The sequence below is a fragment of the Phyllostomus discolor genome, chromosome 9 (genome assembly GCF_004126475.2).
Source record: "Phyllostomus discolor isolate MPI-MPIP mPhyDis1 chromosome 9, mPhyDis1.pri.v3, whole genome shotgun sequence".
Taxonomy (NCBI): domain Eukaryota; kingdom Metazoa; phylum Chordata; class Mammalia; order Chiroptera; family Phyllostomidae; genus Phyllostomus; species Phyllostomus discolor.
In genome coordinates this window covers 85,238,318-85,262,296 of record NC_040911.2, presented here as the reverse complement: position 1 = coordinate 85,262,296, position 23,979 = coordinate 85,238,318, and the positions used below count along the sequence as shown (strand labels likewise).

General features: G+C 51.3%; 1 protein-coding gene across 6 annotated transcripts in view; it reads right to left on the bottom strand.

The window, feature by feature from the left end:
• DNMT3B (DNA methyltransferase 3 beta) overlaps positions 1-23,979 on the bottom strand; it is a 40,672-nt gene that overhangs the window by 3,049 nt on the left and 13,644 nt on the right. Inside the window, exons 1-21 of one of the 6 annotated variants that reach the window (XM_028524793.2) lie at positions 22,341-22,645; positions 21,994-22,156; positions 20,911-20,972; positions 19,327-19,431; positions 18,025-18,150; positions 17,136-17,345; positions 15,807-15,965; positions 13,811-13,918; positions 12,559-12,703; positions 10,749-10,877; positions 10,557-10,601; positions 9,094-9,173; positions 8,646-8,758; positions 8,001-8,184; positions 7,355-7,439; positions 6,265-6,410; positions 5,945-6,035; positions 5,474-5,622; positions 4,531-4,616; positions 1,339-1,408; positions 495-613 (exon numbers count right to left, since the gene is read on the bottom strand). In XM_028524793.2, coding sequence (XP_028380594.1) covers positions 495-613; positions 1,339-1,408; positions 4,531-4,616; positions 5,474-5,622; positions 5,945-6,035; positions 6,265-6,410; positions 7,355-7,439; positions 8,001-8,184; positions 8,646-8,758; positions 9,094-9,173; positions 10,557-10,601; positions 10,749-10,877; positions 12,559-12,703; positions 13,811-13,918; positions 15,807-15,965; positions 17,136-17,345; positions 18,025-18,150; positions 19,327-19,431; positions 20,911-20,972; positions 21,994-22,156; positions 22,341-22,370 — 2,405 coding nt within the window. In that variant the 5' untranslated portion in view covers positions 22,371-22,645. Of the gene's footprint in view, positions 1-494; positions 1,409-4,530; positions 4,617-5,473; positions 5,623-5,944; positions 6,036-6,264; positions 6,411-7,354; positions 7,440-8,000; positions 8,185-8,645; positions 8,759-9,093; positions 9,174-10,556; positions 10,602-10,748; positions 10,878-12,558; positions 12,704-13,810; positions 13,919-15,806; positions 15,966-17,135; positions 17,346-18,024; positions 18,151-19,326; positions 19,432-20,910; positions 20,973-21,993; positions 22,157-22,340; positions 22,647-23,979 lie in introns of those variants that run through there. The other 5 variants (XM_036009703.1, XM_036009704.1, XM_036009705.1 and 2 more) reach the window with 5 other exon arrangements.

The following is a 23,979-nucleotide window of genomic DNA, read 5'->3' as shown; positions in this document are numbered from 1 at the left end:
AATAAGAGAACTGAAATTTAAGAGCTGGTTCTCCGAATCAAAATTGATAAGCTACCAACTCAGCCAAACACACAGAGAAGGCGCGCAGGAAGGCACGTGGCTAAGCAGGACGCAGCTACAGGGGGTGGCTCGGCAGCGGTCTTCTGAGAAAGAGCAATGGCACGTCAGTGGGGCTTTCTCAGCTGGTTCCGCTGACACCCTACAGCCCCAGCATGTTAGGGCAGGCAGACACCGGGACAGCGCAGCCCACGGGCAGACCGTGCTGCCTCATGACCTCATGTTCCAGATTCCTCCTCACCACCACCTTCTGCCGTTTCTGCAAGGACTAAGGACTAACTCTGAAAAGGTATTGCTCCCAGCCCTACTAACGCAGAAGGTCGGCGGGCCCCTGTAGAATGGAGGCAAGCAAGCCCACTTGCGCTGCTGGCCTTAACCACGTTTCTTCCCCTTTCTGTGTCTGCAGCGTTCCCCTCTCCACATGCAGCCTCGCTCACCTTTCTAGCTCAGTGCACCACAAAACATCTTCTTTGCCATTCATGACAACAGGGAAAAGTTGGTTTTTCCCCTGTCTGATCGAGTTGGACTTGGTGGTTATTGTCTGTACTTTCTTTAACTGGAGAACAAAATGACATCATGGAGTGAGCACAGAAGGAAGGGTTCTGGGTTGAGTCGAGGCTCAGAAGCACCTAGGGGAGATGGGGGCAGGGGGTGCACGTGGGGGAAAGAAGGTGGCAGGTCTGGGCTCCCAGAGGGAATAAGAAAAGGAGAGTTGGAAGAAGAACAATTTGTGCTTCCCACAAACACCAAGAAGTTAATGCACAGGAAGGACCAGCCCAGAGAGAACAAGATAAAAATGTGACCGTGAATGAGATCACGTGAGTGCCAAAGAGAACACCAGAGTTACTGATTGAGCAAGACTGAGCAAAGCATAAAAACCCACCGAAGATTATAGAGGACAGTGAACCAAACCAGGGTTTTGATGAACCTTAGCTTATTGTTAACATTAAGAATTAAGTTTATGGACATCTTAATATAATTATCTATGCCTTGTCAGCAGATAATTTTTTTTTCCTTTGGCAAGAGCATTCACTCATTTTTGGGAGGACCGGCGGACATTATCTGCATCTCTACGGCGTGTGCATTCACAGTTGGAAAGTAGAGTTGCCTCTTCTCATACAGTGACTGTTTGTTTACCGAGGACCGCTCCTACTCTGTACTTGACAGACAGGACAGAACAATCATGTGGGGAAAGAGGCCCAGCACCAGGGAGTCACATAGCGGGGGAGAGGCAGGAACAAATGGCACCAAGGTCAAGTCCCAGCTGTGACCACATCTTACCTTTGCTGTCCTATTGAACTCCAAGCAGTCCTGCAGCTCGAGTTTATCATTCTTTGATGCTATCACAGGCCTGGGAACAGCCAAAACCCATTACTTTCTACCGTTTGTTAATGGGCCTCAGCCAGGCACCTCTCAAGGTGGGGAGTGAGGGCAGGGCTTAAGGCCGCAAAATGTGCTCTGGCAATGGACTTGCTACAAACACACAATGATAATTATCCTGGCAGGAGCACAAAGCTAAGGACAGACAAGGCCCTTGAAGGGGCAAGCCCAGTGTCCAAAAATGAATGCTCCCCTGTCCCAAAATTTTAATATTAGTCAAAGCCAGGTTGTCATTGAGTAGAGCAGGATGGAAGAGCACACTGAAGCCTCAGTAGACCCCTCTGATCCCAGCTGCACCGCTGAGCGATGACCTTGAGCAAGTAAGTCACACCGGACACTGTGTCCCGGGAGCTTGGATTAGATCTTTGTTGGTCTACCTGCTACAATGAGCACTTCAAAGCCGTGACTTGGTGGCTTACTTCTGGGGATGGAGCCACAGGAGGCTAAGGACTAAAAACAAGTGGGTGCAGGTAGGAAGGATAGGAGGTGGTTGACAAAGCACTAATTACCCTCGTAACTTTCACCATCAAACCTTCCAATGCAGAGGGAGGCAAGCCAGTGCCCAGAGGGGGACAGAACTCTAGAAGCAAAGTGGTTGAGCAGTTACAGAGCACAAACCACCGGGATCTCTGAATGCAGCGTCAATCGACACCCGGCAGCTCTCCTGTAAGGAACTTCAAGGTCACAAACAAACCAGACCTCCTAAGAATGAAAATGGTTTCCCTAACAGAGACCATTGAATGACACCAAACATTCCCCAGACCAATGATTTTCAACCTTTTCCATTTCACGGCACACGTAAACAAATTACTAAAATTCTGCAGCACACCACAAAATATATCTTTTACCAATCTGACAAAAGAAAGGGGGGCATTATTTTGATTCATTCACACCAGATGGCCATTGTTGTGTTGGCTGTTGTTTTTTTACTTGACAGTCTGAGGGAAAAGAGGGCAGTGCCTCTGACTAAAGTCAGGTATTGCATGTTTTAAAAATTCTTGCAAGCACACCAGTGTGCCTCTTGTAACACACCGGTTGAAAATCGCTGCCCTAGAGTCATCGCAGTCTTCCTTGACCTCAGCTTCCACATTTCCAGTGCCACTCTATCCCCACGCCCAGATCTTTCTGTGAAGCCAAGGGAGCTGAGGGACCTGGGGAAAAGGACGCAGCATAGCCCTACCTATGTTGATTCTAGGATTTAGATCTAAACAAACTAAGGCTTTTAACCCACAGCCTGGATGTGGCTCTGTGGCCCCCAGATTTATGCTGAGTCAATATTCTAGAATCCTGCAGAGCTGGCTACAGTGTTACACCTTGGTTCTTATCACAGCTCAGGCAGAAAACTTTGTGGCATTTTAACCGAGTCTTCTTTTCATCTTACACCACAGCACATCCCGCGCATCAGCGAATCCTGTAAGTCCAACGTTCACATTACCTAGAACCTGATCTCCCCTGCTGAGATCCACAGAACTCCCAGGAGTTGCAACCCCCTGGGATGCACTGTGTACACGAAGGGCATCTCCTAGGGCACCGCACCATAATCAGTCAGCTCCATCCTCTGAACAACCAGCTCATGTTTCTCCCCATTTCTGCCCTCATCCCACTATTATCTATTCCACCAGAAACTACCATGAATTTAGGACACTACCCCTTGGCTTAAAACTTCCTGTGAATTCCCAAAGTAAATCTAAGTGGTACCACGACCCATAAGCCCTACATAACTTGGGCCCATGCTCTGCATTCTGTCCTCCTCTCCCAGCCTTCCCCGAATAAGGAACACTGTTCTCCAAACTGGTCTTTAAATTCCCTGCCACACCCCTTACCACCCCCTTTTATTTATTTATTTTTAATCCTCACCTGAGGATCTTTTTTAAAATGATTTTGCGGGGGGCAGGGGGGGGTGGAGAGAGAGAGAAACATCGATGTGAGAGAAACAGCAATCAGTTGCCTCGCATACACACCTGACCCAGGACCAAAGCTGCAACCTTTTGGTGGACAGGGTGACACTCCAACTAACTGAGCCACTGGGCCAGGGCCCTTACCCTGTCCTCTAACTTTTTCCTGGAATGTTCTCTGAAATAACTACGGCTCCATTCTTACAGGCAGGTCCTTGCGGGCATGAGAAGCCTCCCCATCAACTCTCCCAATGCACCCCCCTCCAGCCATGGCCCTGAAATCATTTACTGTCTTCTCTCCCCATCCTCCACTAGCACATCAACTCCATGACACAAGACGTAACTCTGACACGTTAACCACACAACTGGCAGCAGGTACAACAGTGACTGCCACGGAGTGACAGCTCAAGTGTTGATTGAATGAGCCCATTTTACCCTGAACACAGCACTGCACCATTTGACTGATCAGCCAAATAAAAATGCAAGAAACAAACAAAAAATCCTCCAAGCTAGTCCAGCACCTTCTCGCCTCTGTCCACATTTTACCAAATGTCAAAATTAATGCTTCAAATACTTCCCCTTCTAAGGGAGAATACTTTTAAGTTGAACACATTTGCAAATGTGGGGTATCACATTTTGGATCTTAATTAGCATACCACACATCCCTGAAACCACATATAGAAGATAATTAATCCTCTAACTCACTTTGATGGAAAATTGGGAAAGGCTCTTGGTTAAGAAAGACCGAGGGAGACAGGCTTTGGGTACCGACAGTCATCTCAGCTCTGTCCCCTGCCTGGTCACCACAGGCTGGTCCGGGGTTCCTTCATCTCAGGGAGAAGGGCACGTCTAACCATCCCCTTCCATCTCCCGGCAGGACAGGCAACTGGGAGAAGCGGTGGGGTAGAGAGGATCGGCATCTCCGGCTGAGGAGACGCCCGTGTGCGCCAGTGCACGGTGCTGGAAAAACCAGGGCCCTGGGCAGCGCGGGAAACAAGTTGGAGCAGACCGAGGCATCTTGGCTGAGATGCCCAGGTGGTTGTACGTCCTCACAGACGTCAATCCGTAACACCAGGGGTTGGTCTGGGGCCCAGGGTGGGGCCCGTTCTCTGTCTCACAAGAGTAAACCTGTCAGGGCTCGCTCCATTAGCTGCATTTCACTTGGCTGTTACCTGTCCCTCTCGGAGCCCCTTGTTACCTGTTCATCCCAGGCAGGTTGCCCCAGAAGTAGCGGGCCCGGTGAGCAGCAGACACTTTGATGGCATCAATCATCACTGGATTACACTGTCAGGGGAGAGAAGAGCAACTAGCTGCTAGGAGCCCACATCAGAATGCAGGTAGCAGCCAGAGTGAGGGGCTGCTTCCTGGCTGTGGGAGACACCTGATTCCTGCCAGCCAAGGGACCGATTCCCAGGGAGATCTGGCTGGGGGTCCGGCTAAGGGACCCCTTCCCATATTAATGATGAGGAAAGAGACCAGGTCCGACCTGCAGGTTCTGAGAAGGTATGCCCTGGGGGGTGCCGGATTGCTCTGGAATGTACATACAGGCAGCAAAAGCAGCTCAAAAACAATCCGGCAAGTCGAGCTCCTGGCTGAGGGAATACAGTGCTGGCAAAAACATGCCCGTGCCACCCACCTGCCGGGTTCACGCAGCAGGAAAGAACTAACTAGCCGGTTCTATAACCTCTCTAGCAGAATTTTAGGCTGTAAAGCTTTGCGGAAAATTAAATAAGGAATGTGTATAAAAAATATTTACTACAGTGCTTGATGCATATTAAGAAGTGTATCTTAATGAGCTTGCCTGTGGCCTTCAAGAAGCAGTTCTCAGAATAAGGATGAGAAAAAAACTCCCCAGAGTAAAAGTGCTTAGTCCAATCTCCTGAGGCCTACAAAACTAAGTGATGATTTCATCATCTCTGACCTCAGTGGGTCTGGGATGAACTTAAGAGATCAAATCTTTTTCCGAAAATATTTGAACAACCCAAAGAGACCGAACAAAAGGGAATCAACCCACTTGACTCCATTACTCTCAGACCCAGCCAATCCTGTCAAAAACCCAGAAATTATTCCCAACATGGAAACACCTGCCGACCCTTCCCCGCCCATGCAGTCTTGCCAGTTAGGACTCTCGGTCCCCTCACCTCCAGGAACCGAGAGATGTCCCTCTTGTCGCCGACCTTCATGGCTACCACATTCTCAAACATCCAGAAGAAGGGCCGGTCCTCTCCCTCCTTGGGGCGTGAGTAATTCAGCAGGTGGTAGAACTCGAAGAACAGTCGGCCTGTGCCCTCTGGGCCCACAAGAAGACAGATGGCTGGGGTCACACCCACCAGCCCACCCCTCCCCACTGAAACAAATGGGTTCCCTGCGATCGCCCAACTGAGGCAGCACCCTAGGGCCCCTCCACCTGCCGTCCTCCAGACTCAGGGCACGGGCATTGAGCAGCACAGTATTTTTAAGTATCTCTGGGGACTGGGGATTCACAGCGTGGCAGGGACGGAGCTGACAGGTGAGCCTGGCCAGAAGCAAACAGCTCCTTCCCCGGCCACTCCTGGACCAGCACTCAGGAGACACAGGGTGCCCTTAGGCCATCAAAAAGTAGGGATACTCACCATACAGGCCTTTCCTGGCAGGGTTCACATTGGAGAGATCATTGCACGGGCTTCCACCAATCACCAAGTCAAAGGGGCCCCATTCCTCAATCTGGGAGAGAAAAAATGGTCTCAGGGGAGGGGAGGGAGTGAGGATGGAGGGGCTGACAGCCTGGGTTACAAGTACCCTGTCGATAAAGGGCACCTGCCGTAGCCACAGGTTCTCCTTTCCCACAACCCTGTGCACAGGGAAGCGGACAGCAATGGCTGTGAGTGTGCCAGGCTCGGGGCCTGGAGGAGGCCGGGGTGTTGGAGCCCCCAGGGGTGCAGGTTGCCCTCACATTTTTCTTTGTGATGTTCCTGACATCATTCACATATTTGATGTTGCCTTCGTGCTTAACAGTGCCAACGGCGATGGACTCTTCACACACTTCAGAAGCGACATACTTCTCTACTTTGATGCCCAGTTCTCTGAGGACCAGGTACCCTGTGGGGTTGGGGAGACAGAAAATGCACTCAGGGTCATCCCGCCTTCAGGGATTCTAAGTCCAGTCCAGAACTTAGACCAGACCCAACAAGGACCTGGTAGCTCTCCAGGGACCCATGCAAATGGCCCTGAAACGGCAGGCTCTCCAGGGCATGGAGTTTCGTGAAGAACAGACGTAGTTATCAACAGGTACAGCCCACTGGTAGGACCTGCTGAAACTGACGGGTCCACAGCCAGTGTCCCAGCGCAGTCGAACACAGACGCAAGGACAGGGATCTGCACCACAGCCATGTTTATTAAACAACCTCAAAGTCTGGAGACAGTGACCGAGCACATTTTCTACCGTGGTTTACCTGTGCCAGCACGGACAGGTCTTTAGGACCCAATGGGGTGGGGAAAAGAAGCAGCTGGTCCTGACCTGAGAGTCATTAAAAGCTGTCAGTGATTTGGGCAGGTGGACACTGGTGGACACACACAAGGACGAGTGAGGCCGTGAGGCTAAGTGCACAGCAGCGCATTTCCACCGCCTCCCGCTCTGGTGAAAGGGAGACATTCCTGATAATACATCACAGGGCGATTTTGATGAAATGAGTTAAATCAGGTAAAGCTCCCAAGGATGACACATACATTGGCTATGCTCATTCTACCCATGTGGAAACCAGGGGAATGGAGATATTAGTAGGGAGAGTTGTCAATCTCTGATATATCTATACTTATGGAATAAAAAAATAATAACTTTCCAAGGTACTTACACATAACTAAAAAATAAACTGCAACAGCTAAAATATGTCTATATGACTTTTAAAAAAGACCAAGATGGCCAGGTAGGTGAACAAGAAACCAGTGGTTTTCTCAGAACAGACAGGTAATCCCAGGAGTCTTGCTTGGCATTGAGGACAGACACCTGGACCAGGTGAGCATCCCAAGGTGAACTCCGAACTCACCTGTGGCAATCCCATCAAACAGGGACAAGACTCGAATGGGCCGCCTTCGGGCTGCAGGAATCGCAGGGTATAACTTGGGGGCTTCCTGCCAGGTTAGAGAAGGTTATGGAGGTCATGGAGGTGAAGGTGCAGGGGGAAGGGCCGTCCTCTGGGAAAGGAGTGAGTTGGTTGACCTTGCTCTGAGGGATTCAAACCCTGTGTTCTGCCACAGCTTAGCTGGGACCCCCTCGTGAGCTTTGGCAGAGTGGCCATTCTACCCTTAAGACACGGAAGGCAGAGACTCTGAGAGACAGAGGCACACACACACACACACACACACACACACACACGGACACGACACCCTGAACAGGGATGACCAGGGGTCTGCCACGTGGACCTGGAATATCCACTCCCGCTACAATTCAACCGTCAGCCACAGGCTCCTCTCCAGCAGGCCCCTGAAAACACGTGGGAGCCACGAAGGAGGGGAGGAAGGAGCACTGGGGAAGCCTGAGGACCGCACACAGAACGTGCCCATCGGCCGGGTCTCAAGTCGGCCATCGGTACAATGGACCTTTCCACGAACTCTCGTCAACAGACTTCCAGAGTGTTCCAGATCCCTGACACGCTGGGGTGGGTGGTACTGGGCGAAAGAGCCTTGGCTTACATATTCGAGACCCGTGTCGCTGGTGAAGAAGGACTGCAGGCGCACGTTCCAGTCCTTCCGGCGCTGCAAGACCCCGTGACAGCGCTGAGGGAGGCACATGTAGCAGCTCCAGGGCTCCTGCAGCTTGGCGTCTGCGGCCGTGCCTGCGCCCACCAGCACCTCCAGGCACTCCACGCAGAAGCACCTGCGCCCGGGAGCGGAGAGAATGGGGGCCTTCGGCACCAGTCTTCCTCTTACATACCCGCCCACCCCCCGCCCCCACGTAGACAGCAACGCACTGCCTAAAACCCCACTGCCTAAACCGTCTCAGGAACCCAGCTGCTCCTCCCATGGGCTGGCAGGTCCTGTGGTGTGATGCGGGCTACACTACCCTCTCCCTTGAATACCTGTGCACCGCCAGTCCACAGGCTCTGCACAGAAACCATCTTCCCCCCCCCCAGGAGTAGCTAATCCGCAGGGAGCCTTGCACACGCTGCTCCCCACCCTCAGACACTCCTGCCTTAAACACACGAGAACCGCAATCCCTGCCAAGTAGTGGCTGGGGTCTTGTCCCAGGTCCTTTGGCTCTCAGAGAGCCAGGGGGATTTCTGGGGCGGTAGGAACCACGGGCACAACTTGGGAGCCTCGCCCATGCCGAGCGCTCACCGGCAGCAGCTCGTGTTGCTGCACAGGAGCAGCTCGCGGCCCTCGCAGCACACGGTGCAGTAGGACTGGTAGCCGTCGTCGTCGTACATGTAGAACAGCTCGAGGAACCGGTCCTGGTGGCCAGAGAGAAACACTGGTGACACAGGAGACCAGGGGCCCCCGGGTCCTGCTTGCTTGCTGGCTGAAGCCTTAGGACGCAGTTACAGGGCAGGTCACTGGTGGCTCGGTGCCCTTTACAGGAAGGAGGGCCCAGGGTGTGAGCGCCGCTGCAGATGGCCTCCCAGGTGGCACACCTGCCCTCAGAGTGGAGGGTGTGCTGATGGGGGCCAGGGAGGGCTTCGCTAGAACCTTCCCTGGTGGCTACATGCAGGTGCTTTTCCCTGGCATGTACAGGGAAGTCGTGGAGGCAGGAAGGGGCAGGAGAGTCAAGGGTGGGGATAGGACTTACCCGGCAGGTCTGGCAGAGCCCACCCTCAAAGAGAGGGTGGAAGGACACAGGGTTTTTCCTACCGCAGGACAAACAGCTGTCTGTAACAAAGACACACACGCAGCTTGTGACGGTTTGGGGCCCAATGCCAGCTGCCGAAGCCTTGGGCCTAATGTTCTTGAATGTGCACTCCACACTAGCAATCAGCCGGGGACTCTTCATGCTTTCTTCTTCAACAAAGCTCCCAAGCTACCACGCCCACCCCAGACTCGGGGCACGACACCGAGCAGAGGCCCCTCCAGCACAGGGACGGGCTCGGAAGGCCTGGTACAGACATCTTTGAGACTCTAAAAGACCAGGACGTTGGACAGTTCGTGGTGACGCCAATTTGCTAGCTGCCATGTCATGAAAGGACGTACCCAGGAACTCACTCTACATGCAGCCAGCCATAGCTGCAATTTCGGAACCCGGGTCTTTAACTATCAGGCTATTCCGGCTTCCCTTCATGTCAGCAGGTCAGGACTGACTCACATCGCTGACCAGATGGACAGGGCCTTTAAAATTTGAAGTCCAAGCCCTGGCTGGTGTAGCTCAGTGGATTGAGCATGGGCTGCAAAGTGTCGCAGGTTCGATTCCCAGCCAGGGTACATGCCTGCCTGGGTTGTATGCCATGACCTCCAACAACCTCACACTGGTGTTTCTCTATCTCCCTCCCTTCCTTCTCTAAAATAAATAAATAAATAAATCATTTTTTTTAAAAAAGAAAAAAAAAGAACTGAGGACAAAGACCAGACGTATTTAAAAAAAAAATTGAAGTCCAAGCATCCCCAGCTAGCAAGCACACAGACGGGCAAAGGAGTCTTTGGGGACAGGAGAATCATGGGCCAAGGTTCCCAGGATCGTCAGGGGCTGCTCCAAACCCGAGCTTTCCCTGTGGCTGTCTGGGTCGGGAGCCGGATTTGTTCTTCCTAGCCAGCACTGAGTAACGCTCGATAAATATTCGACCAAAGGACATCAAGAGGAAGAAGCAAGGAAGTCCATCCTTCCTCACACTCTCTGAATCCCCTTAGAAAACGTTCTGGGCAGAGTTTTGATTCCAGTGGCAACCCCCAGCTGGGACAAAGGGGCGCGAGTTAGCTGAGAGTGACTGTGATGCCGTGTGTGCGCCTTTCACCTCGAAGCCGGCCCAGTGCTCGTCTGGGAAGGCTCCCAATGCCATAGGTCACAGCTCCAGGTTTGGGGCTCTCCTGGCCAAAGGGGCCTAGTACCCACTCTGCCCTCGGCCCACCCTGCCTGCTGGCTTAGGTTAGGGGCGGAGTCAGTCTCAGCAAACACCAGGAACCCGTTCTATAAAATGTAATGAACATCTGTGACGACGCCCATGCGGGCACCTGAAGTGAGGGCACAGGGCTCTGGGCTAAGCCCCAGTGGGGTAGACAAGCAAGAACGGGGAGCAGGGAGGACAGCGAGGGAGAAAGCATTACCTTCCAGACTACTCTTGTTGCTGGCAACATCCAAAGCCATTTGCTCTGTTGAGGAGAGAAGGTGTGAGACGGGGTCAGGAGCCCTTACTGATCAATGAAGCCAACCCCGGTGCTGAGCGGTCCTCACAGCCGGGGCCACTCCTAGTGATGGGTGATAACAGTACCCGGGCCTCCTCACCCCCCCCAATTCACCTCGACTCTGGTCTTCTTCTCCTCGGTCTTTGCCGTTGTTACAGCAATTCGTCTTGAGGCGCTTGGGTGGGGGGCAGTAGTCAGCAGAGGCGGTGGAGTCGTCAGCTGCGCGCCTCCGAGTCTTGCTCTCTGTGGGAGCGAAGGAGGCGACAGCCACAGCTGGTGGGAGGTGCAGGGCAGACACGGGCCTGGGACAGGACGCGGGCCTGGGGGCCAGCTGCCTCTGGCCCGTGACAGGGGTCCACACTGGGTGCCATATGGCCCCACTATGCGGTGTAATTCAAAACACCCGTACTGAACACCTTTATGGAGTTTCAAAAGCAGCTTTCGATGTTTAGACCCAGCACGAAGAACATTAACCAAAATAATCCACAGCGGAACCCTGAAACATGTCTCCGTGATGCGCAGCTCAGCGGCACACAGCCACAGGCAGCTCCCGAGCACGTAAGCTGTGGCTCGTGTGGCCGAGGGACTGCATTTGACACGCAATTTTAATGCAAATTCTTAAATTGCTGATGGACCCAACTGATTAGTTCAATGGAAACTTGGTCAAGTAAAAATTTGGAACTTAAGACATCTGTGAAAATATACTATCAAGTATTTCTAACAAAAATTTCACATCCAAAGAGATGTTATAAAAAACACATAAAACATGAGATCTTGAAAATATTACTAGAAGGAAATGTAAAATATCTTAATTTTTATACCGACTATTGGAAATGCTTAAATGTTGGAAATACCAGATTAAATTCAATGCACGGTTAATACTAATTGTACCTTTATTTCTTTTCCTCTTTTCAATGTGGCTACTAGCACATTTTTAAATTACTTTATGCGGCAATTCTTTACATTTCTGCACAGTGTCATCTATAAGGGACATGGTTAAGTTTGACTCTGCCCCTAGGAAAGAAACTTACGCAGCCATTAAAAATCATAAGGACACTTTAGTGACAAAATGACATTCGACAGTGCTTAGACGATGCATACTGAGAGACAGAAGGAGAGCATAAGTCCAACGAGTGTGCAGAAAGAGACGGAATGGTGTGCACACCCAACAAGGTAACCTGGACGGAGGCCTCGTGACGGCTGAGAGTGAAGGGGGTGGAGGAGCTCAGGCTGAGAGTTCTTTTCCAGTGACCACTGCATATGCAAAGACATTGAAGGAAAGTGCAGAGAAAAGGGTGCATAGTCAAAAGACGGGAAGGGAATACCGTATTTCCTGGATTCTAAGCTCCCACTGCCTGCACGACGCACCTTCGCCTTATTAACCACTTTTAATGGAGCGGGGGAGGGAAGACAAAACAAAACAGAAAACACTACGTTAAATGTATGAACCATAAGACAGATCCTGGGTTTGGGGCCTCCCGGGTTTCGGAAAGTGTCAATGTGAAACTACACATCTTATAATGGAGGAAAGGCGCTGTCGGTCAGAATGCTAGGATGGGTGATTCCTTCCTTCTAGGTGGAGGTGGCTCCTAGGTTTCGGTTTCTGTGTGTGTGTTTTCTAACAATACTTGGAAAGTTTTCTCCAATGAGCAAAGCTTAATTATATTTTCCCTTTTAAACGTAAAGGTGCTAGTTAGTGAAGACTCCATCTTGATCTGTTTTACTCAAGTTTTCACAGCGGAATCAATCTCAGCCCAGCAAAGCCAGAAAGCCTGGGCGGTCCGTCCTCCCATAGCCCTGGGAGTTCACAACGGGGTGAAAGAGCAAGTCTCTGAGCCTCGGCTATTGCAAAGCTGGGGCGGGACAAGGGGCAGCAAGAGTGGCTGCATCTCCCAGGGGTGCTCCCACAGGGACCCATTCCCACCTGGTTGCTTGTTGTTGGGTTTGAGGCCCTCGATCCCAGTGGGCTTGAAGCCCCCATGGGCCCACTCCAACATGGGCTTCAGCTGGTCCTCCAACGAGTCTCCGGGGCTGTTGGGGAAGGTCTTGCCAGCCCGCACCCTGGCTTTCTGGTGAGATAAAGGTGAGTCCGTGATGAACAGGAGGGATGGGTGCACCCCCAGCAGTACCCAGGGATTCCCCCAGCTGGGGCCTTGCGTTCCCCTTCACACTGGGCCCTTTCATAGCCAGGCAGCTGTCCCGGGTATGGTATGTGTCAGGGAGGAGGGGCCTGTGCAGGGAGACAGGCAGGAGGCTATGGAGGAAGAGTGAAGTCTCCATGCAAACACCAAATACGACCTCTTCCTGTAGGGAACTTGAGCAGTCAGCTCCCTCTCAAAGGGCAGAGGATGAGAATTAGCTCTGCAGTATCATCAGCTATGAAAAAGCTCCAGATTTCTTATCTCATTTCCCTAATGAAGATGGGGAAATGTCCAATGGTAAGTCCTATTTCAAAAGCACCGTGAGGATTCCTGATTAAGCACTGAGGCTGGTTCATAAATGCTGGACAAAGGTTCAAGTCAAGATAAAGGAAAGGACAGACAGAGCCTGACGAATCCCACAGGCAAGGGAAGTGGCAGCTGGCCTCAGCTGCTGCCCACTGTTGGCCTTGAACAGCACCACTTAAAAGGAAGGAGGTTCTCATGGCTCTGGAAAAACACATTCGCTGTTATGAACATTGTCCACCACTTTCTGCTTCCTCATTCAGTTGGCAATACTGAGAGAGCCACCAGATGGAACTGAAGTAGCACTTGAAGTCATGAGGAAAGCCCTGGCTGGTGTGACTCAGTGGATTGAGTGCCAGCCTGCGAACCAAAGGGTCACTGGTTTGATTCCCAGTCTAGGGCACATGCCTGGGTTACAGGCCAGGTCCCCAGTAGGGGGACACATAAGAGGCAACCACACACTGATATTTCTGTCCCTCTCTTTCTCCCTCTCTCCCCCTCTCTCTAAAAATAAACAAAATCTTTTTTAAAAAGTCACAAGGGAGTCTCAAATCCCATCGCTCCCTTCAGCCTGGCCCATCAGATAGACCACCATGCTTGCATTCACCTCCTGCCTGGTGACCCTATCCCTTCCAAGGGTTACAACACTGTGGCCTGAGCTGGCTTTCTGGGTTGTCTCTGGTCTTAACCCTGCTCTGGGGGCCAGGTCCTCACCACCCACCACTGTGTTACCTCCAGAGCGTGGTACATGGCCTTCCTATAAGAGACCAGCTTATTGAAGGTCGCCAGATTAAAGTGCTGGCTGAATAGCCCCAAGGCCACCAGCTTATCTGCGGAGACCTAAAAGAGAAAGACATTATCAACATCTACCTACAGCCTGTGTCTGGAGTGCCCTGCCTCTCACAGGGCTATTCCCGGTGGTCAAGTTCAGATTCAAACAAACAGGAAAAGAAAAAAGGAGAAAACAGAAATGGTACGTATATTCCTGATGCACCCTACAGCCAGAAGCATGATGGATGATACTCCCAGTGTGAGAAAGTGTGTTGCTGAGTGGGAGTGGATAGAATTAGATGCACCCTGAATTTGTATATGTTTTAAGAGTGAATGACCCACATGGTCCCTGGAACAGGCCCCTTGTGGGTCAACTTCAAATTCTGTAGATGTTCCAACATTGGTGTTTGTCTATGTTCTCCCCTCCTTCGTGAGGGTGACAAATAGCTGTGATAACTACTTAGCCTTTTACTAATTGGAACTAATTTATTGCATGGGTTTAAAGGACAGTGCTTGGAACAGAGTAAGTACGTTTTTGTCATTGTGATTTGCTGATATCTGCCTTCCACTTGGATTAAAGATCCAAGTCCTGGCTCAGTGGATGGAGTGCCGGCCCTTGAACCAAAGGTTTCAAGAAAGATCCATAAAGTTTCATGCACCAGGTCCCCAGGCCACGTGGAAACCAAGCAGGCTGCCTGTTGGAAGCGATAGAACTGGGTGTTCTGGGGTGCTGTTCAGACAGAAAGATACACGAGATGCTTCATTCTCCGCAGGACATGCTCACACTCACCCCCATTTTGCACCTCTAGCCTGACCTCCCACGAGGAGGGTGTTCCCATTTTTGGTGAGAAGAAACTTGGGCTCAGCCCAGCAGTGCACCAAAATGCAGGTGCTCTTCCCAAAGCCAAACTGCCCCAAGGCAACATGCACGCTCAGCACCAATTACGGCAGTCCCCTCCCATGATGCTAACAGCCTCACACTTCATTTCATCAGCATCAGACCCAGTCTTGCAAAGTTTATTTTAGGTCTTACTGAGCCAAAGCAGTAATAATACATGTGAAACCGCATCCCAGCGTTTAGATGCTTCAGGAAGAACAGGGACCTGGACATTTATCTGTCCTTTGGCTCCCTCTGCTGGCCAATGAGGACATCAGCATGCAAGGAGGCGCCCTTTGGGAACATCAAAATGTTTATGGCAAATGGCCCAGAGGAAGCCTAATTCGTATGAAAACCAGAACCTCAACTTGAGGTCAGATCCCACAAATGTGCTAGATGGTCCTTCATTCCGACATCTGCCTCCATCCTGGCCCAACAACCTGCTGTGTGTGCCCTCACCTAACCTCTGGGCATGCCGAATGAGGGTTAGACGGACATTTCCAAAGGAGACCATCACAGGGAAACTGCTGTCTGCACCGTTCTGATCAACATCTGGAGATTCCAGAATGTGCCTTCAAACTGGTATAAGAATCCAACAGCCTAATTCACTTGTCTAACACTGCTCTTACGGGGCAGACTCTCGGGAAAGAGGAACTTAAAAGGGCTAACATCAATAATCGAGAAACCCCGAAATAATCAACTCTGCAAAGCTTTTTACTACTGTCACCAGGCAACTTAGCCCCATCTCTAGAACTAACTAGTCAAAGGCGCCAGGGCTACAATGAGACCACCCTTCCTTTTCTGTCCCAGAGGAAGAAAACCAAGTGGCTATGGACCCAGAGGACTTCCCAGCTCTGTCTCCTATAAGCGTAGGCTGAGCCTTGGGCCCCCCATAAGACGCTGTGTGCCTGTTTAAGCAAATTAACAAGGGAAAATTTGTCATTCCTCCTAGATACACAGAGTCAAACATAGCCTCACCCATCTGGAAAAAGCAAGTCACAGGTCGGTATCTTAAAAGGAAAGGACGAAAAGCGCTGTAGGTTGGCAGGCGCACGACAGCCTACCACACCCTGGACTCACCTCGGAGAACTTGCCGTCGCCAAACCACTGGACCCACCGCATCCCGGACATGGCCTGGCGCTTGGAGGTGGCCTTCCAAGACACCACCATGGCAGGCCACCAGGAGAAGCCCTTGATCTTTCCCCACACGAGGTCCCCTATTCCAAACTCCTTCCCATCCTGGAAGATAAACCGCATGAAGAGATCCTAATGAGACTGACTACCTGGGCCAAGGAAAACTCCTGCCTGGCCCACGGGCCCCAAGGGCAACCACCTCAGGGCCTCCTTCAAGTGCCCAGGAGACCCCCTGAGGAAATTATCTGCCCACCTCCAACACTGAGAAACTATGAGTGGGGATGGCTTAAAAATAAGGGGCAGTGGCTGGGCAGGACTGATTGCTTGGGAGAAACACGGGGTTTATTATATTAGATTTGTAACAATTCATCTAGCATCTAGCAGTGAAAGGTGTCAACTAAAAGCTCACAGGAAGTAGGATCAGAGTAAAATACTAACAACCAGCTGCATAGTCTCACCACAAGCCATCAGACGGGCCATCAGTACAGCCATTAAAATAAAAAGACACAATTTTAGCCATTTGCACATAGCTTGCCATAAAATGTGAAGTACCCATGAAAATAAGCAAGTTAATGTATCTATAATACCATCTCCCCTGAAGTAATGTATATACAGAAAAGGATGTCTACATGATATATGTTCATACATATGTATTAGATATGTAGAAATGCTCGAGTTAAAACCTCAGTTTGTTGCCCTGGCTGGTGTGGCTCAGTGGATTAAGCACCAGCCTGTGAACCAAAGGGTTGCAGGTTCGATTCCCAGATCAGGGCACACGCCTGGGTTGCTGGTCAGGTCCCCAGTAAGGGGTGCATGAGAGGCAACCACACATTAATGTTTCCCTCTCTTTCTCCCTCCCCTCCCCTCTGCCTAAAAATAAAATCTTAAAAAAAAAACCCACAAAAACACTCAGTTTGTTCATTATGAAGACTAGATGGATTATACAATATAATGAAATTACAGGCACAAAAAGGGAAACAACTCTAGTTCCTAATAAGTGAAAAAAGCCAGTCAACAATTATATGTATACTAGGGTGGGCAGAATGATATATTATGCATGCAAAGCACACGTTTCCGGGTATAAATATAATGTTCAGAAAAATCATGAATCAGGTGCTTGAGATATGTCTGGGAGACAAGGAGGGTAAAGGATGGCAACACATGTGAAAAATGAACTTGAATTCACACATTATGCCAAAAGTGAAAAATACTCCATTAACAGTTCCCTCTGGGCAAGCCCACTTTTCTCCTAAATTCAGCCCTTCCCAGCCGTACCTGATACTCGGTGCCATCTGTATCCCTGCCCTCTGCATCCACCTGCGAGAAGTCCAAGTTCTCCTGCTGGCTGTCCTGGGCCAGGCGGGTGTAGGGGGTACTGCTGCTCTGGGGCACCACGCTGTCATCCGTGAGGTCGATGGTGAGGTAGGAGCTGTCGGGGGACGGCCACGGTGTGCCTGCCGAGGCTACTGTCCGCCGCCTCAGGGACTGTGGACAGAAGGACACATAGCTGGGGCCACAGCAAACCAGACGGAAGGTCAGAGGCCAGTGGCACCCCCAATTGCTTCCCAGGCAAGCAGAAGGAGAGGAGACCTACGTTAGAGAGTACAGAGGCCACTAAGAATGCTCTTCCAGGACCAAGTATCCCTCAAGTGGTGGGAGAAAGCCACTTCCATCAAAACTGAGAGTCGAGGACAAAGGCGTAACAATGACGAGGGATGCCCAGAGGCTCAGAGTCAAGCTCAGAGAGGACCACTGACTTCCTAAGTGCTTACACTGTGTGCCCAACCTGCAACGGGAGTGGCGAGTTGCGGTAACCCCTGGGGCTGCCTCAAGACAGTCAGTGAAGAGACCAGGGAGACAAGACAGTTCTGGAAATCAGTGGTTTCGAGCTCATTTCCGAGGAGGGGCAAGAACCCAGTCAACAGGTAATTCTTGCATTCCCGCCACAGTTCCATCCAGGATCAGGCCAGGAGAGAAGTCCTCAGGCTTAAGAGAAGCTTACCCAGCACCCAGGAGAGAAAGGAAAGGCAAGACCCTGAAAAGGAGAGGAGTGTGAAGAACAGAAGCGGTTAGGGTTATGCACTGGCTGCTTTCGGTGGTGCAGTGAGAAGAAACTCTTCCAATTAGAGACAGGGGCAGGGGTCTAAGCGTCCGGGGAACAAACCCTGGTAGCCGAGAACTCCACGGGGGACTCTTCCACGTGGTTTCGGCCCTGCCGGCCTCGGGTAGAACGGAGGGAGGGCCTGTACCTCTCTCGGCTAGAGGCACTGGTGCTATTTCGAGTGCGGACCTGGAAGCAAAAGAGGATAAGCACGAGGGCTGTGGTGACTGCAGGCACGAGGTCTCCTCAGGGGCCAAGAGGACTGGACTGGAGAGGCAGCCTCAGGTCATCAGGAGTACAGGAGGTAGGTGAGCGGGGCTGGGAGGGGCACTCTAGGCTGGTTAACTGCCCACCCAGAGACCCCGTTCCTGTGAGAAGGGGTTAGGGAAACCAGCAGGGCTGACAGTCCATAGCAGATCCCACTGCCTGTCACAGCTGAAACTGGCACCTGCAAATTGAATTGAAAAATAAAAACCAAGTTTACTCTATACCAAACACATATTTTTCCAAAAAGCATCAGGGTAATTATTGCATTCTTCCAGAAGGTACTGAAATCCTCCAAATGGATGAGAAGCACTTGGGCTTCTTCCTGAAAATGGCAAACTTGGGGGCTGGTTGCAGACCTGTGTTTGAATCCTACACAAGAGTTAATGTTGGACCATGGGTAAGTTACCAGAATCTTCTCATCTGTGAAAAAGGGGATGATACACGTCATATCCTAGAGCAGAGTGTGATGATGATACACTGTGCCTGCAACGGTCACCCAGCATCAGCCAGCTCTCTAGCATGCTGGCTGACCGTAAGCAATACACCTTTTCCCATCTCCAGACCTCTACATCCCAGAATCCACCCACAGAAGGGACTCTCCTAGGGAAATGGCACTGAGCCAACCACCTGCCAACTCTGTCACCACCCTTGGGCATTTCCAAGAGTGTTTTGTTTGTGTTTGTTTGTTTGTTAAGATTTTATTTATTTATTTTTAGAGCAAGGGGAAGGGAGGGAGAGAAACATCAATGTGTTTGCCTCTCACATGCCCCCACTGGGGACTTGGCCCACAACCCAGGCATGTGCCCTGACTGGGAATCGAACTGGCTACGCTTTGGTTCGCAGCCCGTGCCCAATCCACTCAGCCACACCAGCCAGGGCTCCAAGAGTGTTTTGAGTGTTTAAAAACTGCCATGTGAAAGAAAACTTTCACGTGCTAGTTCATGGGCTGTGCTGTCATTTTTCCAGTTTCAAAACATCTGTTCACCTCTCCCTTCAAAGCCCGCCCAGGGAGACCCAAAACATGTTTTCTATGCAGGACTATGAGTGGCTGGAGGCGGGGCCTCGGCCCGGGGGGGGGCGGGGGGCGGGGGGACTTACAGCGGGGCTTTCAGAGCGAGTCCTGGTTTCCCGGAACAGTTTCGGCATCACTGGAGTGTCAGGGCCGTCTCCGTCTTCCCCTTCATCTCCATCGCCTGTCAAATCCTTTGTCAAATGAAACATTATGAGCTTCGGGTGTCATTAGCAGGTCATATAACTAAAATAGTTTAAAAATGAACAGTCGTATTGAAAACACTCATAATATTGGTCCAAGAGATCTAAACATATTTTCACCTCATGTTGTTCCAAAAAGCTTTTACAATGCCTCCCACCACAGGATCATGAATTCAAGATACAACTGGAAGATAAAACCCCAAGTGAAACAGAAAAAAAAACAAAACAAAGAAATGGCATGATGGCAGAGGCACCGTGAGGACTTGTGTGTTCATGCCACCTTCGGCTGATGTCTATGCCTAACAGGAAGACCCGGTCAGTTTTCAGTGTCTGGGGGAAGTTGGATCTTCATACAATGACCAGGAAGAAACAGCACCAGCTGTAACAAGTCATGAAGACCCCCCTGGTGCATGCCCCAGGCTGCGGACCAACATCCAGCAAAAACCGAGGGCAGAAACAAGAACAGTGGTGCATGGCCCAAGTTATGGCCTGGCTGGAGTCTCAAGAATTTGACTTTTCACCGGCCAATTGCATGGCCTTGAGTAAGTCCATTCCTCTCTTTAAAATTGGAACACAGCAGGGTTATAGTTAGAATCACATCAAGCACACTTCGCCCAAGGCGAGCATGGAGGAAATGCTCAGACAGGAGAGGTCACTGCTCTTGCTGGTAACTTTCTGCCGGAACAGCTGTTCTGAGCCTCCCACCCAGCACACTGTCCCCACCCCATCATCTGGGTGCCCGCCACAACAGGAGATGCACGTGAGCTTTCATTGGCCTATGACTTTTACCCAAGATTTTGTCACTCATGGCTGCTGACACTGGTTCTTTGGAAACTGACAAAACTCTGGGATGATTAACATAAGGCAAAAGGCATAAATAATGTCAGGAATTTTTTTAATGGAAAAACTAACTTGGAAAAAACTGTTCAAGGAGAAACCTTGCTATTGCAGGAAATGTTAAACGATACTGCAACAATTACTAAAATATTCCCTAAAACAAGCCAGGTAAGTTCTTTCCAAAGTGCATTAAAACCAGACAGATATGAAAAATAAAACCATCCATCCATTTCATTCATGAAATAGATGCTAAAACATAAATCAAATTCCAAACATAACATGACCGAGTTGAAGTTGGATGCATTCCAGGAATAAAAGAACAATTTGCTACATTAGGAATTTATCAGTGTAATTAATTGATCAACCACACTGAAAAAAAAATTTCAAAAAATGTGCAGGAAGCAGTTGGTTCAAAACACCCGTAAGTTAGTAAAATAAATGTTTGATTTTAAAACACTGGGCACATGACTAAGTGTGAGGTTGCTCAAAGCACTCTGTGCCTGGCAGTGCTCACATTCGTCATCAACGAGTATTTATTGGGCATCAGTGGAGGTGGGCCTTGTGTACCCCGTCTAATGAAAGCTAAAGGGAATTCCCCTGAATCCTGAAATAGATGGAGTAGAGCCCCAGTACCTGAGTATAACTTAGCAGGCTGGAGACCTCCCTCTTGGAGAGTCGTGAACTTGACCTGCGGCCTGTGGGGGAAAGAGAACCGGAGTCTGTTTTGTGGAGGGAGCAGCGCCAGGCTGGGCAGTAGCCACCTTCGCCATCAGCCATCAGCCATCTTCCTTTGCTGATGGGCGGCCGGCCCTCTGTGCCCACCCCCCGCCCCAGGGCTGTGGCCTGGGGTCTTGCTAAACTCACTGGCATCCTCAGGGGTTCGCCGCTAGACAAGACACTCAGGCCCGTAGTCACCTCAGTGTATTCATAAGGCAACGGTTTACAGGACCAGGCACGTTCGTTATAGGACCCACAACAATACTAAAGGTTCTCAGGGGAGAAGGCATGAAATCCCTCCCAGAGCTGGGCCGCTGGACTCAGTGGCCACTAGCCGCACTGACGTGAGCAATCACATGCCTCCCACATCAGCCACACTGCGAGTGCTCACACGCAGCTCGTGGCTATTGCAGTGAACAGTCCAGAAACAGAACAGGTTTACCCTTGCAGCGAGTTCTGTGAGACAGGATAGTTCAAGGAGTTGTCAACAATAGGATGAGGCAACAATACAGGGTTTTTTAACCAGTTGCATTAGAAAATCCCAGTGGGAAGGACCCTAGGTGACAGGACTTGGGAACTGCTGAGATGCGGGCAGGGTGGAAGGAAGCAAGCCTCAGCCCCTCCAGCCTGAGTGCTTTCCCTCCTGCACAGTCAGTCCCGAGCAAGGGGCTGGGACCCACTGCAGAAGAGCCAAAGACCCCAGCTGATGCTGTGACTAACCCCACTGTGACTAGAAAAAACAGTGATCATCACTTTGGGGTCACCTCCTCAGGGTCCCACCTGAAGTGAGAGGACAGGAAGGAGGTGACAAGGGCCGTGGCGGGCCTGAGAAATGCTCTTGGCTCTGCCTACATCCTCTTTGCGTCCCTGGGAGGTGTGGGGGTTGTCAGGGACCAGACCCTCTCCCCACACCTGCCTACAGGCTGCTAGAAGGGTGTCTCACGTCCCAGCTGTGCTCCACAGTGTCTGCCCCACCCCACCTCCCCACCGCCTGGTCACCTCTTATCTCCGGGGTGCTGACAGCCTCCAGGATGGGGGGCGAGGGTGCGTCCTTGGAGTCAGAAGACTGGTCGCTGCAGCCCCCATTGGTGATGATGGAGTCCTCCCTTCCGCTGGCGTCCTCCTCTCTATTGAGTTGTCTGGTGTCTCCCCTCATTGTTTCCTGCAGGAGGGTCAAGATGGATAGGGTAGCAGTGACGCAAGGGCTAGAGGGGTCAGCACACCCCCAAACTTCCCACCTATGGCTCTATGTCCTCGGGTCAAGAGAGGCCCTAAGACACAATTCTCAGGGTGGTCCTCCTTCCAAGGACCCGCCCCCTCCTGCCCCCCACAGCCTACCCCCTCACCAGACTCGGAGGCTCAGGACTTGGTTCCATGTGGCCGGACAGCCCAGAGGCTCAGAAGCCAGCACCCAGGACAGAGGAGGAGGCTGGGCCTTGGTCTGAGGATCAGGCTGCTCTGTGCAATTAGCCGGCCACTTCAAACAATGCCATTTAGGACCCGCCTGCCCCAGCCTGCCCAGGCCTGCCTGCGGCCAGTCTTGGTCTCCTCTGCCCCTGGCCCCTTCTCCCTGCCCAGCCTCTGCAGGGCCTCAGGAAGCCAGTGCATTATTTTCCCTCCTGACCCCTTTGTTTGCTCTCTCCCTTCCCCTCAATCTCCAGGTCCTCTTCCCACCGCCCCCTCCTTCCCCACAGAACAGCTTCTCTCTTCTCCATGGCAGCACAAGCCCCGCCTTACCCCAACCTGAGGGGCCCATTGGTCTGCTTGCCTGTCACTCTCTCCTCTCCTCCCTCACCAGCTGGGGCTCCGAGTCCCAATTTCCCAAGAATGGAAGGGATGAGAAGGCACAGGCAAAGGAGTGGGGCAGTTAGCAAGGGGCACCCCTATCTGCTCCAGCCTCACCCCACTCTGGGCCTTGTTTCCCCGCTGCTGCCCCTCCTGGTGACTGCAACATCACTAAGCTCTTCAGCGAAGACCAGTGCAAGCCACGTCTTCACAAATAGGTTCAAGGGCTATATGAGTGAACCTCGACCTGGCCCACTGCCCGCAACATTTGTTGGTAGCCAGAACCAGAGCCCTTGTCTCATTCATTCCTCCCAATGTCATTGTGGGCCCATGTTATAGAAGAGGGAAAGTGACACACAGACCTCACTACTCTTAAGTCAAAATCTCATTTAAGAAGTGGGTACAAGGCAAAATTGGAGCCTAGGTGCAGGGCAAGGCCTCAGACTATTTCTTAGTTTCCCCAAAACAGCACAAGAGGCATTTGGCACCACACCTTCATGGCCTGGAGCCAGGCTTGGGAAAACTTCCCCAGCAAAGGGCGGTCTATCGGCACTGAGCACTCCGGCCCGAGTTCAGTCTCAGGGACTTACCATGTGATGACAGATGACACACGATGCCAGGTGACCCACGGTGGCAAAAGACCTGCAGTGCCAGACTACTAGCTCCCTAAAGTAGCTTCTAGAAGCACCGTCTGGATTGCGGGGTGGCAGCAGTGATGCTGGTGATGTGCCCACCAGGGGGCGCTGTAGGACTCGGCCTGAAGGGGCCTACAGCGCCCTCAGACAGATTCCCAACGTGACTGGGGGATCCCAATTCTATCCTCTGCAACTGCCCATTCCCCAGTGGGCATAAGGCAACTAGACCTCTGACACTCTCCATATGGGCCAAGGACCAGTACCCTTTGAATCACCTGGGAACTAGTCAGAACTAAAGAATCTCTGGTACCATCCTAGCCCTACTTAATCAGGGTAGGCATTTTCACAAGATCCCTGGGTAATTAATATGCAAGTTAAACCAGCACTGTTCTGGTTATAAATGTATATACTGAAAGAGAGTATGGTGTGGTATTTACAGTTCCTCTTCCATTTTCTCTCAACACCTGTTGAGGAATCCCACTCACCAGCGCCAGGGAAAAGGAAGGCAGCCTGTTCAGCTGCTTCTCAGCACCTTTCATTACCAAGCCCTGACCTGGAAGAAGAA